The sequence below is a fragment of the Muntiacus reevesi genome, chromosome 11, assembly GCF_963930625.1.
Source record: "Muntiacus reevesi chromosome 11, mMunRee1.1, whole genome shotgun sequence".
Lineage (NCBI taxonomy): Eukaryota > Metazoa > Chordata > Mammalia > Artiodactyla > Cervidae > Muntiacus > Muntiacus reevesi.
In genome coordinates this window covers 12298316-12316740 of record NC_089259.1, presented here as the reverse complement: position 1 = coordinate 12316740, position 18425 = coordinate 12298316, and the positions used below count along the sequence as shown (strand labels likewise).

The 18425-nt window shown below is 46.3% G+C and overlaps 1 protein-coding gene across 4 annotated transcripts in view; it reads left to right on the top strand.

Annotated features, from left to right (window-relative positions):
- ENOX1 (ecto-NOX disulfide-thiol exchanger 1) overlaps positions 1-18425 on the top strand; it is a 281652-nt gene that overhangs the window by 169600 nt on the left and 93627 nt on the right. For all 4 annotated transcript variants that reach the window (XM_065902210.1, XM_065902209.1, XM_065902212.1 and 1 more), the window contains exon 10: positions 6392-6576. In XM_065902210.1, the coding sequence (XP_065758282.1) occupies positions 6392-6576 (185 nt within the window). The remainder of the gene's footprint in view (positions 1-6391; positions 6577-18425) is intronic.

Sequence of the window (18425 nt, the reverse complement as noted above, 5' to 3'; positions counted from 1 at the left end):
CCAGGCTGAGCCTGTGGTGCTCTCAGAAGTATTTGTCCAAACAAGCCAACTGTAGCCCCAGTTCAGAAGCCAAGCAGTAGACGGAGCCATGGTCTGAGCCGCAGCTCTCTAGCGTGGTCTTGGCCCCAGCAACATCAGCATCACGGGGAACTTGGAGGAACGCAGATTCTCAGGCCGCATCCTCGACATAATCCCATTGGAAACTCTGGGGCGAGGACCGAGAAATACGTGTTAAACACACCCACTGGCAGTTTCTGATCCAAGCCAGTGTGTGGGAAACTGGGGTAGAATAATGTCAGCTGCTTTATAATTAAGTCCCAAATCTTCAAGTGGCTTTACCCAAAGAAAGCTTATTTCTTGGGCACAGTAGAGTCCAAAGCAGGTATTCTTGGTCCCTGGGCAACTTCCCTCCATGCAGTGATTCAGAGACCCAGGCCCGTTTCAGCAGAAAGAAGAGAATGAGTGCTTGAGCAGAAGGCACACCTCCCACCCCTCATGCTGCGTCTGTGAGAACCAGTCAGATGGCAGTGCCTGGCCTGGTCACCCCTCAAGAATGAGCTTCACCAAGCAGAGAAAAGCATGACACAGCGTGGTATCTGTGCCACCTCAGAGCAACTGGACACCCCAGGCGCCCTTCAAGAAGAAGAGCAGGCGCAGGGAGGCAGGTGGAGTCTTGTCCCTAGGCGCCCGGGGCTGTGGGAGCTGGAAGGCAAACAGATACGGCGGCCGACTCTTCCAGGTCTCAGACCCATCCCGTCATCCTGGGCTCTGGACCTATTAGCACAAGTGCCTATATTGGTCGCAGCTGATGAAATCCTTGGAAAAGATGCTCTTTGCACATGATGAGGCAATGAACAGCTCAGCAGCGTCCTCCTGGCATTCCAGGAGGACAGCTGACAGAGTGGAGGGGGGGGCATTAAACACAGAGTCCCCCAATGACACCAAGACAGACAGTTCTCAAGAAATCCAGATATTGTTAGAAACAATATGTTATAGTGTTTGATTATTTAGTTACATCTTGCCTGAGCAGGAAAAAGATATTAACATACTGTCAGCTTACTGGGACATAACCCAAAATAACTTACATATTTCCATAGAGTGCTAATTATTTTTCTGAGGCTGGCTCAGGCTGCTAAGAGAGAGATTTCAAGGCTTTCACCAGATTATTTACTTAAAGAAGTTAAGCATGCCATTATCTGTTCCCATGGAAACACAGTAAGTAATAGAGAAGTCGGAAGAGGAGGTCACTCTGACCATAATTAATGTGAAGAATAATGGTTTATATAGGATCTAGTCAAGGGTGCAGTGAGGTGCTGTAATGCCTTTAAGCCTCGTTTACAGTGGTGCAATTCAGTCTTTGGATCAACTTTCATACACTTTGGTTAATTTTAGTAGTCTAGTGCTAATTTTTGAAATGGAATTTAATCTTGTTTAGCAGGGTTTTTCCAGTGTCTTTATTTCCATTTTGATCCAATCAGAAAAATCCCTGTAACAGAATTTTCCTAAGGTCCTGAGCAAGTATAAGCCGATGCCTGCATCAGCTTTACCCTCATGGAGGTCACAGCTCCCCGCAATGTGGCTTCACACAGCTGATGGGTGAATGAACGAATGATAATCTGTAGACACCCTCGGATATAGCAATGCTTTTCCCTGGTGGCTCAGCCAGTAAAGAATCCACCTGTAATGCAGGAGACCTGGGTTCAATTTCTGGGTCAGAAAGATCCTCTAGAGAAGGGATAGGATACCCACTCCAATGTTCTTAGGCTTCTCTTGTGACTCAGACGGTAAACAATCTGCCTACAATGCAGGAGACCTGGGTTCGATCCCTGGGTTGGGAAGATGCCCTGGAGAAGGGAATGGCTACCCACTCCAGTATTCTGGTCTGGAGAATTCCATGGACTGTGTAGTCCATGGGGTCACAAAGAATTGGACACGACTGAGCGACTTTCACTTAAAATCAACAAAGCAAAATTCAGTTATGTTCAGAATAGTTTACATTTAAAGTGTCTCCCTGTATTCTTTTTCTTTAAATTTTGTTGAAAGTCAGTAATCCACATGTTAAATATTCTATTTGTTGCAACACAGTGCATACTCCACAGGAATTCCTACCAAAAGATGCCTACTGTCATTTTATTTTTAATCCTGCTTATTTGAATGGTAGGTTTGTTGCCATTTGTATTGTAATCGAGTGTAATTCAAGGGTAAATTTTATCATGGAAGCTTCATTATACATTTTCAAAACTGTTTAATACAGTATCCTAGAAAATAAGAGAGAAAAGAAAAGGTAGACGTTTCAGATTTCTGAATTTTGAATACACCAAGAAATGATATTAAGTTAGAAATGATTAGGATTTTTTGTTTCGTTTAGAGCTCTGATCCAAGAAGCATAATCTAACTTCTTCCAGGAAGCCTCATCTGAGGGGCAGATCCATGCAGCATGCTGCTAAAAAATGTTTACAAACAGGTGGCCAAAAGTTAAGTGGAGTCAATAGACAATTTCTCACCCTTTAGAAAATAACCACTTTGCGGCCACATGAGAAACCAAGATTTTTTTGCAGATATCAGGCTTGAAATCACTTAATAAGGAATGTAAATCAGTTATATGCCCCAATTATATAAACGTTGATGGACCTGGCTATGGTATTGATTTGGGGGGGGAGGGGACAGGGGATGAGAGTGGATAGAGTTAACACCTGCTGGATTTTTTTCGTCTTTTTTAATATGATGATATCACATGCTTATTCCAGAAATGCAAACGACGTCGTATCCTACTTGGCAGGAGCAGTGGTCACTCAGCTCAAGCCAAGAGTAAGAGCTGTCAGCTGTGCCATTCTAAGAGAAGTCCTAAAATAATGGATGGTGCACTTCCCTCTATGTATTTATGTTCAGACAATTTATTTAAATAATGTTGCTGGCACATGCTTTATAGCTGCTTGCATTTTGCTACCCAGATTTCAGCATATCTTGCAGACTCGGCAATTCATTTGGAAAATGTAATTTCCATCTCTGCATACTAATCGATTTCTTCACAAACACCTGCTATCAGTTATGATAATAAAAATGCCACTCTGAATTGAGAAGGGGCCAAATAGAGCTTCCTAAGGAAATGACTTAAGTGTCTTTGAATGCTACTAAATGTAGTAACGTGCTTCTGTAGCACCAACACTTTTTCTGTCATTTGCATCTTCTATAATTTTGCCCTATTACAACATCCCTCTCTTAAATGATGCCTGGTAACCATTTCCTTAGGGGTTGGTAAACTGAGTTGCCAGGAGTCGGCACCTCAGGATGTGGGCAGGATCTGACGTTGGGCCCTACCATGTATAGAAAACAATTAACTCGTACTCTGGGCTTCCCTGGTGGCCCAGTAGTAAAGAATCTGCCTGCAATGCAGGAATCACAGGTTCGATCCCTGAATTGGGACATGGCAACCCGCTCCAGTATTCTTGCCTAGAGAGTCCCATGGACAGAGGAGCCTGACAGGCCACAGTCCATAGCGTTGCAGAGTCAGACACGACTGAAGCCACTTAGCACTCGTGCACACACTCAGCCCATACTCCAAGGTAGACCCTGGGTCATTTCTGATTTATGAGTCAGTCCCTGAAAACTGTAAAACTGGCAGTTCTCAGGTTTTGCACATACACATACAGCAAATAAAAATTTCCTTTACTCATCCTCTTCAGCCTCCAGTTCATTCCACGCACCATTGCCAAACCAATCTTCCTAAATCACCGATTTCGTCACATCTTCCACTGCCAGGCACCTTCAGCAGTGCTCAACTGGCCGCCCCATTGGCCCAGAGGTCCAGCTGGCTTCCATCCCCCCTCATCATGCAGTACGGCTCACCTTTCTCTCACTGCTTCCAGACGGACTCTTGCACTTTTGATCAAGCTTCCCTGCTTCCTGCCCCAAATAGTCTGCCTTTCATTCCCATCTCTGGGTTTTGCTTCAGCTCTTGTTCCTGACTGAACTGCCCTTCACCAGTTCGTGGGCTTTCAGCCTTCAAAGCCCTCCTTTATTATTCCCGTCTGCCTTTTCCTTTCTCTCCTCTGAATTCCTGTAGGATGTATTCCCCTGCCATAAACCCTGACACTAAGTTGATCGCTTTTATTTATCCAGCCAACATTTTTTGAGTGCCTATTACAGGCTTCCCAGGTGGTCCTAGTGGTATGGAACCCACCTGCCGATACAGGAGATGTAAGAGACATGGGTTCAATTCCTAGCTTGGGAAGATCCCCTGGAGGAGGACATGGCAACCCACTCCAGTATTCTTGCCTGGAGAATCCCCATGGACAGAGGAGTCTGGTGGGTTACAGTCCATAGGGTCGCAAAGAGTCAGACACAACTGAGCGACTTAGCACATAGCACACACATTTCAGGTATTAGCCTCTTCTCTCTTCCTCTGAGTATGTTCCTTTCAAACTTGTAGGTTTCTGTTGTATCTCAAGCTCTTTGAGAGGAGAGACATACTCTGTCTCCTTGTTTTGTGATCCAAGGGGCCCAGACAGGCTGAATGTTCGTTGACTGGTTGGTCCCTGATGGTTTGAGGTAGGGAATTTTCTGGTTAATTGCATGTTCTATTTGGTTAGTATTTCAGTGTGTACTATACATCATCAGTTTTACAAAGTAGAATACAATGAAACACTCAACTATTACAGTACTATTGATGTAATTTGATGGGGGTTATTTGAGGAGAGAACTCAGTGGGTTTTCAGAGCACCTCTGTACACATCTGTCACCTGTTCATGGTGGAACTGTGACCTGAGAAGCTGACCTTGATCTGGCTCTGGAATTGGGGGATTATTGCTGGAGGGTGGAGTGGAAATGATCCTGGGCCAAGAACCTGCTGGAGAGAGGCTCCACACCATGTTCTTACAAACCAGAAGTCACATCTTTAAAGAAGCTTCTTATAACAGACTTTTGAAATATCTTCCGGTTTATCTTGCTTACAAAAGTAGCGAATGGACTTTCTGAAGGAGGCAGAGAAAATATGGGAGACTGGTTTAAAAAAAGCAGAGAGAATTGGAGATTCTTTTAAAATAATCTGTTCAGAACTAAACCTATTGGGCTGGCCGAATAGGCCGGTGACTGGGAGCAGAGACTCTGGAGCCCGACCTGGGTTTGAAGGCTGTTGATGATGCTTTCTCTGTGAAATCAGACAAGTTCTCTAACATCCAAGTACCTCATTTTTCTCATCTGTAAAGCGGAGCAGTAAGAACAGCACCCGCGTCAGAAGCTGGTGGGGGAGATGGAGTGAGTGAGTGTGTGGTCCAGTGTCTATTGTCTGGTGAGAGCTCAGAGAGCTATTGTGACTGCTGGGGAGACCACCAAGTCGTCAGCTAGAAACGACGGAAGGGAATCCCCACCCAGAAGGGAATCCCCACCCAGAAGGGAATCCCCACCCGCAGTCTTCCTTGGTACCGTTCACTCCTCCGGACTCCACTTCAGTTACTTTTGGAGCCGTGAGAGGTGTAAGGCCCTGAATTCCCTGTCCTGGTTTCTCAGTCAGGTGGGGAGGTGGGTGAGCTCTGAACCTCCACTTAGAGAGGGTCAGGTTTCAGGAAGGAGTAGGGTAGGAAACTGCTGGTGAAACAGATGGAAGCAGGCCTCCGTCCCGAGAGCAGTTAGAAGGAACTAGCAGACTTGTGCAGTCTGTCCCGGCAGTTCAGCGGGAAGGAACGGATCGATCCCCCCTCTCCCCTGGGCTGCTGTGGCTGCATGCTTCCACCTGGTGGACCACGAACGATGTGAAAGAAAGTGGCCCTCCAGAGAGCGAAGCCATGCTGCCGAAAGGGAGAGGGCAGTCACAAGATAGATAGAGTGTTTGCCTGGAGTTCTGAGTGCGCTCATCACCACCAACACAGATCAGTGTCTGAGAGGGAGCCTAGGGCCAGGGCAGAGGTCAGGACACAAGAATTCAGAAACGATTCATCCTGTACCCACAAGCACCCGTAAGACGGGACAGACGGAACTGCTAACACATTCCCAAAGAAGTGAGCTGTAAAAGCAAGCAGCACCCCGGGGTGGGGCATTTCAGTTTGGTGCAAATGTGAAGAATCAGTGAAGGGGGGCTTCCCTGGCCATCCAGTGGCTAAGTAAGACCTTGCTTTCCAGTGCCAGAGGTGTGGGTTCGATCCCTGGTGGGGGAGCTTAGATCCCACATGCCTCGCACCAAAAAACCAAAGCGTAAGACAGAAGCAATACTGTAACCAATTCAATAAAGACTTTTAAAATGGTCCACATCAAACAAAAAATAAAATGGTCCACATCAACAACAGCAACAAAAAATTAAAAAATTAAAAAATTGGGGTGCGAGGCTCCCTTTAACACCAAAGGCGCTCCATCTCAGCGAGACGGTCACTCACTTGGACTCGTTCTGTCTGCCCCGCAGCCCTGGCCGCTCAGGCCTATGCGCTTAAAGAGGAGAACGACAGCCTCCGGTGGCAGCTGGATGCCTACAGGAACGAGGTGGAGCTGCTGAAGCAGGAGAAGGAGCAGCTGTTCCGGACGGAGGAGAGCCTGACGAAGGACCAGCAGGTGCAGTTCCTGCAGCAGACCATGCACGGCATGCAGCAGGTACCGCGCCGCTGCTCGGAGGCCGAGGGCACGCGTGCTCGGGGCGGGCGGGGCGGGGAGCTGGAGGAGAAGAAGGGACAACAGAAGAGCTGAGTGGTGGGATCAGCAAAGTCCTGATGAAGTTTTGTGGGAGGAGAGGGTCTGGGGAGAAGCCACACAAAGAAGTAGGTTGCGGTATCAATAACTACACCCTCGAGGTGGGAAACAAAGGAAGAGAATCGAAGGGATTGAAAACTCCACATGTGAAGTGTAGCCCCCTGGCAAATGGTTAGAAAATCTGTGCCCATCACGACACCAGCATTCTGTAATCTTAGAACGTCTCCACTGACAAGCAAGCAGGCTGATTTTTATAAAAGCATGGCGAGTTTGTTTTCGAGATCGATGAACACGTACACTTTTATTTCCACTTCTCCCGGGTGATACTTAAGATGTAGACTGGTTCTATGAAAACACTCTGTATTTCAGAAATGTTTGCTGTTGGGAGGGATGAAGGACTGGAATTCAGGGCAACGGGCAGCTTCAGATAGAGGCCAGCGTCTCTGCTTTTTGTTAAAGAGCCACGGGCTTCAGTCTGGCACGTTCAAATTAAATCTGAGTATTTCCAGCTAGTGTTAGAAAGAAGCAGAAGTGATGGGCTCTGTAGGAAGAAGGAACATGGACTACGGGGAATGAGCGCTCAAGGGCTGGGACAACCCAGGCATGGGCTGCAGACGGTCAAATCAAAGAGTCATATCTAAATTTATATCTGAAAGCATCGATTGATATGTGACATACTTAAGGGGTTTGGGCCTTTGAGTTATCTGAGAATAATATAGCCGAAATTATTATCACACAAGGGTATTTGTGTTACTCCTCTGAATATATCAATTTAACCTCTCCTTTCTGGGGGAGAGGAGGAAAGATTGTTTTTCGTTAAATGGGGGAATACAAGCAGGCTGATGGAAAATGATATAGTGAGTAGGATATTTTTTCAAACTCCCCCATCTATATTGACTGCTGTCTAAGAGCAGGAGCCTGAATTGTCTACAGAAGTGTACTGCCACTGAAACCTTCGCCAAAAATAGGTTGTGATATCAAGAGAGGGAAAAAATAATTGAGAGGAAGGGACGTGAGAAGGAAGCGCGGATCGGGATGTAAACAAGTTAATGACCAAGTGACAGAAATCCTGTCTTAAGCATCTCCTGCCATTTAAAAGCAATTCTGCCGTCTTGGCTTTAAGTCCTGACTCACTGATGTTCACAGTGTGTGTTAGACGAATCAGTGAGATTCAGAGGTCAGAGCCAGCCAGGAAAATGTTATTACAGGCGGGGCTCGGGCCCCCGCACTTGAAAATCGGTGTAACAGCTGCCACACGGGGCTCCTGGGGTTGTCCATCTGTCCTATCGGGGGTGTGCGGTGCCTTTGCCAAGAGGAGCGTCTGGCTGTTTCTCCGAGGACCATGACGCTAGCCAACAAGCTACTGTCTCATATCTCCTGCAACGGGGCCCTCTTTTCCTCCAAGAAAGGTGACCCTGGTTGCTTGCTTGAAAAGTGGATCGAAACCTTGAAGGCAGCTGAAGGTTCAAATGTGAAAGAAGTCAGGAAGCAGGGTGGGCTGGCCCATCAGGAGGAAGAATGCCCTGGTCCACACTGGTCCACAGCGCTGGGCATCCTCACTGAGCTCCAGCCCCTTAAAGGTGCAGTTCTCTTCTTGCAGCCTCTTACATGTTTGCAGAATCTCCTTGTCCTTAGAAAGCATCCTTTCCTATGTTTGTGTTGTTTTGGGGGCAGGGGAGTTTGGAGGTCTGTTTTGGTTTCTTCTGGTTTGGTCTAAATCACAGAAAGTTATGGTCACAGTTCTAGACCTCGAAGTGCAAGATCAGGTTGCTGGCAAAGTTGGTTCCCTGTGGGACCCAAGGGAGTGTCTGCTCCCTTCTCTCCCCTGGCTTCTGTGGGTTTGCTGGCAAGCTTTGTCCTTCCTCGGCTTGTAGACACATCACCCCGCTCCCTGCCTTCGTCGTCACATGACCATCTCCTTGCATGTGTGCCTGGGTCACAATTTGTATGGGGTTCAGGGGCCCAGACTATTCAAATATGGCTTTGTCTTAACTCACGGCATCTGCACGGATTCTGTTTGCATCCATAGGCTTGCATTCTGAAGTACAGGTGTTTGGGACGTCGCCATATAGATTTGGTGGTGGTGGTTGTTCAGTAGCCAAGTCTCGTCCAACTCACTGGGCTGCAGCACACCAGGCTTCCCTGTCCCTCACCGTCTCCCAGAGTTTACTCAAGTTCATGTCCATTAACTTGGTGATGCCATCCAACCATCTCATCCTCTGCCACCCTCTTCTTCTTCTGCCTCCAGTCTTTCCCAGCGTCAGGGTCTTTCCCAGTGAGTCAGCTCTTCACATCAGGCGGCCAAAGTATTGGAGCTTCAGCTTTGGCGACAGTCCTTCCAAAGAGTATTCAGGGTTGATTTCCTTTAAGGTTGACTGATTTGATCTCTTTGCTTTCTGAGGGACTCTCAAGAGTCGCCTTCAGCACCGCAGTTTGAAACCATCGGTTTTCAGCACTCTTCTTTCTTTATTGTCCAGCTCTCACATCTGTACGTGACTCTGAATTTGGAGGGGGGCACAATTCCATCAACAGCACACATAGAGGAAATGTCAAAATATATTTGTTGAATGGAGGAGTGAAGGGACAGAGGTACAGAGGCAAGAACTAGCCTAATGCCTCTGGGGAACTCGGATCTTGAAAAGAGCAGGGCAGGGTGTGGGGAGAACCGATGCCCCAGAGGTCCGCGTAGCACCTCCTTAGCACATGAGACGCACTAGGTCAGTGGCAGCAGGTACACTTTTCATTGTCACTGGCCCTTAGGTGGACCCATGGTGATTATTGTGGAACACATCTTTAATAGAGTTTCTAAATATATGTGTTTCTTAAGAGTCATCTTCCTACCTTACCCACTTTGAATGAATTCCCACAACCTGTCGATTTGAGCCCCTCTAAAGAATTCTCCTAACTTTGAAACCCAACCTCAATCTGCCTGCTGTCTGCTTTATAAATCAGAAAGTCATCATGTCCCAGGCAAGTCAGCAGATAGAGGAGGGCATTGGTCTCTCCCTTGTCACTGTTTTAGCAGTCCATCTAGGGAAAGTTATTCTGCAATAAACGAAGCAATATAAACAGTCTTAATAGCCTTAGGACTAGCATACAGTTTTTTAGAGTTGCCTTCAAGTTTGCCCAGAAAGTTTCTAACCTTTCTTCTTTTCATGCCTGAAGGATATGTCCACTGACTTCACTTGGTTTCTCATGAGTTCATACAGGAAATATTATGGGCGGGGTTCGGAAAAGTGAAAAAAGCCTTGAGTGAATTTGTCTGGGTGTTTTTCAGTCTCCCCGCTGCCCTGCATGTGAATCACAGTTTCACATTAGAGGTTTTACACAGAATGAAGTAACAGCTGGTATCCATGGTAACACGATAGCCTTTACCTGATCTGAAGCTGGTGACAGAGTTAACCTGTCTCTGCCGTGGGGAGAGTGAGGTCGTGGGCTTTTGTTTGGATCTTTAGGTATCCAAGGGAAGCATATCCATATTTGAAATTCCTATGTATCTTCAGGTTACCACACTGAAAATTTATGCACAATGAAAAAGACTTCTTTGAGGGTTCTGTGAGTCATTGCCGCAATCAGTATATAAAACAATTCTATCACCACCACCGCCGCCAAATTCCTTTATGCCCTTTTTTAGTCCACCCCACTCCTCGTAACCGCTGACTTGTTTTCTGCCCGCGTGGTTCTGCCTTTTCAAGGACGTCATGTAAGTGGAGTCATAGTATACACTTCCCAGGTGGCCCTAGTGGGAAAGAAACCACCTGCCAATACAGGTTGATGTAAGAGATGCTCGATCCCTGCGTCGATCCCCAGGTTCGATCCCTGGCTCAGGAAGATCCCCTGGAGAAGGCAACGGCAACCCACTCCAGTATTCTTGCCTCAGAAATCCCATGGACAGAGGAGCCTGGCAGGCTACAGTCCATGGGGTCGCACAGAGTCGGACACGACTGAGGCAGCGGAGCACGCAGTGTGTACAGCCTCTGGGGTCTGGCTCCGGTCACTCAGCGTAACGGATTTGCGGGGCATCCGCGTTGCGCTGTGTGCCTGTTCATTCTCTTCATGCTGGATGGTAGTCCATTGTAAGGAAGGGCCTTACTTTGTCTAGTCACCAGCTAATGGACATTCGGATGGTTTCCTGTTTGAAGCCAACATGAATAACATGGCTGTTATAAACATTCCATTTACAGGCTTTTTGTTTGGACATAATTTTTCATCTCACTTGGGTAAATATAGACTTGCTGGGTCATATAGCGTGTTCGACTTTTTAAGAAACTGCTGAGCTGTTTTCCAGTGTGTCTTTCCTGATGTGCATCCCTGGAAGATTACACGAGAATTCCAGTGTCCTTGTCAGCCGGCACTTGGAGTGGCCAGTTAGCTTTGTTTTATTCTTTTTTAGTCGCTATAAGAAGTGGATAGTAGTATCTTATTATGGTCTTAACCACATCTACATTTAAGTAGGATTTGTGTTCTAATTCATGAGAATAAGTCAGTTTGTCATATTTCTAAATAAGCACTTAAAAATCTGAATTTTTTTGAAGCCATGTGTAAGTCCTATTGATAGGACTGGTGTAATATTTAGATAACAACAGGATACCATTATAAGCTGCCGGTCCTAAAACTGCGAATGACTAATGACGGTTATATCAGAAGGCTCCCTCATACACACTTTCAGCCAATGCTGTTTAATGCTGTTAGCAAGTGTCATCCAAAGACCAGCTGTCTTAAGGCCAGTAAACCACTGGCCCACGTAGAACTCTCCTACACTTTCGGCTTGACATTAGTAAGGACCAGGGCTACTCAGCTGTCTTGACAGCTTTCAGCAAAGGAGACCAGGAAAAAAAAAATGGGGGGAAAGAGTCCTATTACAATCAACACTATTTCAGAAATTAAGTTAACAATTCTTTTTCCTTCTTTATGCTCAAAGAGGAGCATATGTGGAATTCTATGTATATGTGTTACAACTCCTAATCTAGACTAATTGCGCAGAAGACGGCAAAGAAATACAGTAATGTGACTCTCCTAAAGTACAATGTAACCGCAGCTGGTTTTGCCAAACAATCATGGATTGCCCTGTGGGACATATATATATATATATATAATGAATTAAATGAAAATGTGTTGAAATGAGAACACCAGTGAGTGCATCTGACTGCTATAAGGAATGTTAAGCGTCTCTTCTGAAATCTTCTTTAAACTATTCAGTTGTCTAAGTACTTACTTTTTTTAAAGAGATAGTGAAAAGTTTGTGTTTGCTTGCCTTCCCAGACTCACGTGTCAGGAGGTCTGGTGTGTGCAGGTCACAGCTAGGGTCATTTTTATGGCAGCAGGAGTCATGTCCAGGGTTGCAGTGATGATAAATGTGGGGGCATGCTGGTTGTGCTGGGCTGGGGGGTGTTTTTGATCATTAGAAGATTTTAGAGGAAGACAAGTAAAATGAACTTACCCAAGACAACTTCAGGTAACTGATTTTTTAATTTCGGGGGGGGGGAGAGCATGTCCCTTAAACACTATGAAAATTCTATGAAGGCTAGCAACCCCATGGCTCCCACTGGCCTTCAAAGACAGTGCTACAAAGAACATGGGCGAGATGCTGCAGGCAGAGAACACAGACAGATGCAACAGGCATCTCTGTTCTCTCAATAACTATTCACCTCTGATTTCCATTTGTATTTTCTTTCTGAAAATGTCCAGTGGTCTGATAATGGACCTACAAGGCCACTGCTCTCTGTCTGTTATCCTTTTTCTCATATGATCTGTTTAAGCTTTATCTTTTATCCTTTCCACTGAAGTTTCTATTTGATCATCACATTACTTTGTTTGCGAATGTCATTTCTGTTCTTTGTTTATTATCTTTTCATGCAGTCCTATTTTTTGGTTACCGTCTCTTCTCAACCTTTTCGAGAATACCAATTAGAATTTTTTTTTTTAAGTTCTTTTTGTTCCCGAGCCATTTCTGTTTGTTCCAGGACTGCTTGTTTCATGTCTGTGTCTCCATCTGTCTCCTTCGTGCTCCAGGTTTCTTCTCCTGGGAGGTCATGCTTGGTAGCCTGTTTGTATCTGGGATGAAGGGCTAGAGGCCAGCATTCCAGGATGCTGTGCGGTTTGCTGACGGCTGAGTCCAGGCCTCCCCCACAGCGGCGTCTCCCTCTCAGGGCTCGCTGACTGGCAGGCTTCCTTTTGGGGAGAGTTGGGGATCCCACAAATGCCAGAGTCTGTCCTACACAAAGAACTCCCTGGCGTTTCCTTGGTGTTCTCTTGGCTCATTTGAGTTTATTCATTGACATACATTTTAATTATCTGTGGAGGAGAGAAAAAGCAAAAGCAAACACACATGGACTGGGTCTGACATTTTGAACAAAAACTGGTCAGGAGCTTTGGGGTTTAATCCAGTCCTTGAACGAATCCTGGGTTAGTATGATGCCGAGAGAGTGGAAGGGGAAGGGAGGATGGGGGGAACATTCCATGTTATTCTGGCTTTGCAGAAACAAGAGAAGAAGAGAGAACACATTTTCTAAACGTCTAGGAGGTAGGAACATAGGAACTTAAGGCAGCGTATTTTGGAATAAAGATGGATGCTTCAGGATGAGGAAGGCAGATACACAAATTAGAGGCATTTAGGGGAGGAGAAAAGGGAGATGAATAGTCTGAACAAGGTGATAGAAAGTTGGATTTTTAAGTTGATTGTTTTTATTATTAGTTAATGAATTATGACTATAAATAATTTATATGATTATAATTAATTAATTATAGCTCATAATTTGTTGCCACACAGGCTTTTCTCCAGTTGCATCAAGCAGGGGCTACTCTCTGTTCATGGTGGATGGACTCTTCGTTGCAGTGGCTTCTCTTGTGGAGCACGGGCTCCAGGCACTCGGGCTTCAGTAGCTATAGCACTTGGGCTCATGAGTTGCAGCTCACGGGTCCTGGAGCATGCAGCTTTCAGTAGCTGTGGGACATGGGCTTAGTTGCTCTGTGGCAGGTGGAATCTTCCTGGACTAGGGGTGGAATCCATGTCCCCCTGCATTGGCAGGTGGAGTCCTATCCACTGTACCACTTGGGAAGCCCTTAAGTTGGCTCTTTAAAAATGTGACTCATGGACTTATCTTCATGAATGAAAATGGAAATACTGCTTAACTGGGTGACTTTTCTCCAGTGTACATTGGCTTGTTGCCCTAGAAGAGAGAGAGAGGCCCAGAACTGAGAAAAATGAATGATATGGAGGAAGGCAAGCCTCCACTTCAGTGGGCCTGTGAAGAGTAGAAGATTAGAAGGTGCTGGAGATGGAGGAAGGAGAAGGACGTGTGGGGGACATTGAAGAGGCAGCAGCAGGACAGATCTTCCTCGGGAGTTAAAACATAGTGACACGGACATAAACACAGAAGAAGGAGAAGAGGAGAAAGTTCTCTAAAAGATGGAATCCACCACTTTTATAATGGTAAATTAACTTCTAAGAGCTTTCGTGAAATATTTAGATCAATGAGCTACATGCAGGCTGTGGAAAAGTAAAGACTGATTTGTTAGGAATTTAAGTTGCAGTATATTATGAGGATTTTCTTCCTAAGGAGGGCTCATGAACCTCAAAATTGCTCAGTTGAAGAAGTATCCTGGAAATTTTGGTTGTTTACTCATCCATATCTTTACTGTATGAAAATATTTTACATCAGTGCAGAAAATAATTCGGTATCACTGGACAAGGCAAGAAAATCGCATTATTACAGTGTAGAGAAAGGGTCTGGGTTTTAGATTTTTATGGGCAGGTAGTAAAACATTCTTTAGTCTTAAAAAGTTCAAAAAATATTTCTGTGCATAAAGACATACACACACATCTGGAATTTTTGCAAACTGTGGCTGCAGAGACATAAGCCATGTTTATTCTATTTCAGCTACCCAGATGTAGTCTCTTTCTTTCTGAATCAAAAAACAACTCACATTTCCCACATTCGTATTAAAGATTTTTGACATTTTGCTAAAATCAGATCATAAAAACATGTACCTCTCTCAGGGTGTGACTTGACATAGGTTCCAAGGCAAGACGTCAGGGTTCACAGCAGCTGCTGAGTCTGGGGTCCACGGTGGTCATCATTCCTTTTCACTTAACTATCCCAGAGTTTGTCATTTCATTTTCTGCCTGTTCTTCAGCCAGTACCTTGGGATTTGTTGTTGTTCAGTCGCTAAGTCGTGTCCGACTCTTTGAGACCCCATGCACTGTAGCCCGCCAGGCTCCTCTAGCCATGAGATTTCCCAGGCCAGGATAGCAGGGTGGGTTGCCATTTCCTCCTCCAGGGGATCTTCCCACCCAGAGATCGAACCTACGTCTCCTGCTTGGCAGGTGGATTCTTTACTGCTGCGCCACCTGGGAAGCCAAAGGAGTCGGACCGTGGGATGGTGCATTGTAACAGCAGCCCGCGTGATGGTGATGATAGCCCTCATTTATACTTCAGCCCCCCTTACCTTCAGCTAAACGTTAGCTCTCCTGCTGGCAGCAGTACGTTTTGTAGCATTTGCAGATCACACTCCCTGGCACTTCTGAAGGACGTCTGATACCCACTGAGAGTCTTGAAGGGATGGTTGGGAACATTTGGAACCAGAAATAGAAACCAGTGCACAGGTCCTTGGCTCATTCCAATCGCAGAGCCCGGCGCATTTGAAGTGATCCCACCTGACATCTGCTGAGGGGGTTGGGAGTGATGAAGGCACTTGCCCATTTGAATCTGGACAAGATACAAAGGACCAAAAGTGATGTGCGTGGAGAGGAAATTACTCTTGTTTTTAGCAGTTTCAGACAGGGGCAGGCCATGGGGCATCGTACCATCTTCACTGGACAGAGAGACCTTCTGATGAGAAGGGAGATAGGCTGCCTTCATGGACGTGAGGGATACTGAGCCCTGCACAAGAAGAGGAAAACAGCGAACCGGTGGGAGGGAGAGGCTGTCCAGCCTGGCCGTCTCCTGCACAACGCTGCATAAGTCAGCCTGTCTGAACCTCAGGTTCTTAACCTGGAAAATGGGCCCTGCTCACCTCCATCAGGGTTTGTGGCCATGTATGTGAATGCATTTGGAAAAGCTGTTCCACAAATACCAACTGCAGTCGCTGTATTCTTGGGGGCCAACATGAAGAAGTGCGGAGGTTTAAGAGAAGACTTGGGGCTTCCTGGTGACTCTAGTGGTAAGGAACCTGCCTGCCAGTACAGGAGACATAAGAGACATGGGTTTGAGCCCTGGGTCAGTAAGATACCCTGGAGAGTCAGACACGACTGAAGCGACTTGGCACCAGCATGCAAGAGAAGACTCAGGACTCCCAGAGCAAGTCCGGAGACTTGCAAATCTGAGGTTCCCGACCCTGGGGTGGCCTGTGCTGTTGCCCCTACGCCCCTTTCCCGCTCCCCACAGTTAGCTCTCAGAAACTCCTTCATTCCTCTTCTCAGCGCTCAGGAGTATGTGCTCACTGTGGTTTCTCAGGGGAAAACCTGAGACCTGGAGATGGCCAGTGTCTTGCCCAGGGTCCAGACGCAGCAGAGTCAGAACTCCAGGCCAGTTCTGCCAGACCACGGCCCCTGCATTCTCTGTCTCCCCATTACTCCCCACAGTGGACCCTGCAGAGAAGTGGGGCTTCGGAGCTGCAGTGACTGGGGTGCGGACACTTTCCAGAGCTCCTCACTCATTAGAAATACTTTTGACCAAAATCGACTGCCTGTTTTCCGACTCTGTGTCCCAGCCGTTGATTTTTACCTGGGCAGAGTAAGAACCAGCAAGAAGAAAATGACACACGTGTGGCTTTTATTTATTAGATTTGAACTGTGACAATAAATCTCTTCACTTCTGAGACAAGAAAGAGAAGCCCTAATAAAGTTTAACTCAGAGGTTTCAGCTGACCCTGAGTGCTTCTGCTCTGCTGGTAATTAATTTGATATCAAATGCATCCTCATTAGTAATCATCTCTTCTAAAAATTAATGAGACTAGAGGACAAATCAGTACTGGAGCCAGGGGTAGAAATAATGGCATCACCCTGCAGACCGTTAAAATCTCTCAGCTTCTACCTTTTCCCACTTTCCCCGACGTCTGCCCTGGGAAATATGGACTGTTGGTAGATTCGCAGCCACTCCCAGGATAAAAGAACTTGGCTATTCCCCCCACACTGTCAGCCATAGTTGGTGGATGACCTTTAAATGACCCTCCCCTCCACCACCTCTTTCAGAAATTGCCTCCTGACGTATGGGCCATATACCAGGCCAGGAGTCCCAGATTTACAGTGCCATGGATCGTTTCTTAAATGCAGTAAATCAAAATGGACTCTGGCTGCAGACACATACTACTTGACCACTGTCGGGTCTCCCCTGCAGCCATGAGCGCTGAAATGAATCCTTGTGTCCTGGCCTTGACTCACTCTCTTCAGCATCTGCCAGCGCAAAGAGACAGGCTCATCCGCACCAAAGCCCTGGGCCCGGATGCACACACGGCCGCCTGCGTACAGCAGGTGTCACGCCCGCAGCCAGACCGATGTCATTAATCCATCTCTCCAATTGGGCTGCCGTGGGGAGGAAGTTGTGCGCTGGGGCTTTCTCCATGCAGCTGGTTAGGAGAGGAAACATGAGGATTAGCAAGGGCAGCCAATTTCCTCCTCATCAGAAATGAAGGCTGGGAAGAGAAAGCAGGGAAAAGTGTGGCGGGGGTGGAAACAAAGAAAGAAGAATGACTCAGAGGGGAAAAACATCTTTAGCTGAGAAAGAGAATAAACACAGAGGAAGAGAAGTGTGGGTGGGAGCTGCAGTTTTCCGGGGTCTAGGTTTGTCATGTTAATTTTTGTTTTATTTTCCATCTTACAAAACAGTGTGTGCTCCGTGCGGAAAACTGGGAAACCTAAAAGAAGCATATAAAAGGAAACACATCATTCAGGGTGTCACTTCCCAGATATCACTGTGGGTAACATTTACATCTATTCTTTCCGCCTCTCTCTCCCTGGGCGCATAAACATGCAGTGTTATCGTTTTTAAGTTTCGACCGACGGACTATCCAAAACACAGTCAGTTCACGTTTCTGGAATTGTAGCCAAAGAGTGGAGCTGGGAATTCAGTATCAAGATGTTGGATGGTTAGTTAAAGACTGCGTTTTCTCCTCTGTTTAACAAAGCACCCGGAATAGTCACCAAGGGAAGCTTAAACAAACTTAGTGCCCAATCTGGCCCTCCCTTTATAAACCACCCACTCCACTCAATTGATTGCTGCAAAGACCCTGCCTCATGAAGTTCTTGATTTGAGGCAGCTTCCTCAGTTTGGTAATCACCTGTCTCTGTCTCCTCTCTGTGTCTCTGGGTCAGTCCGTCCGTCCGTCTGTCTCACCCACCCTGTGTCTCACATAGACACACACAGACACACGCGTGCACACACACTTAGTAAATGGCCACAGCAGCTTTGTTTTCTGGAAGTACTGTGGACGATATAAAAGGAGAAAGTGTATTAGCACTCTGGTTATAGGTCTCCAAGGAATGGGCATTACAAACGGTACTTATAAATGAGAGATGAGCAGAATGACACTTCATGCCTTTATTATCACTTTTTCCCTTCTTTCATTTGTTTTGTAACTTATTGTGATTACATGTGTAGTTCATTCTGCGGTCCCCTCCACGCACACACATTTCATTTTTTTATGTCCTCCTCCATCACCACCACCACCACTTTATTTTAAGCTGGTATCACTCACATATTCCAGTCAGAAGACTTTCATTGGCAAGCCCCAGGGCTCTCATTCCTGGTGTTAGA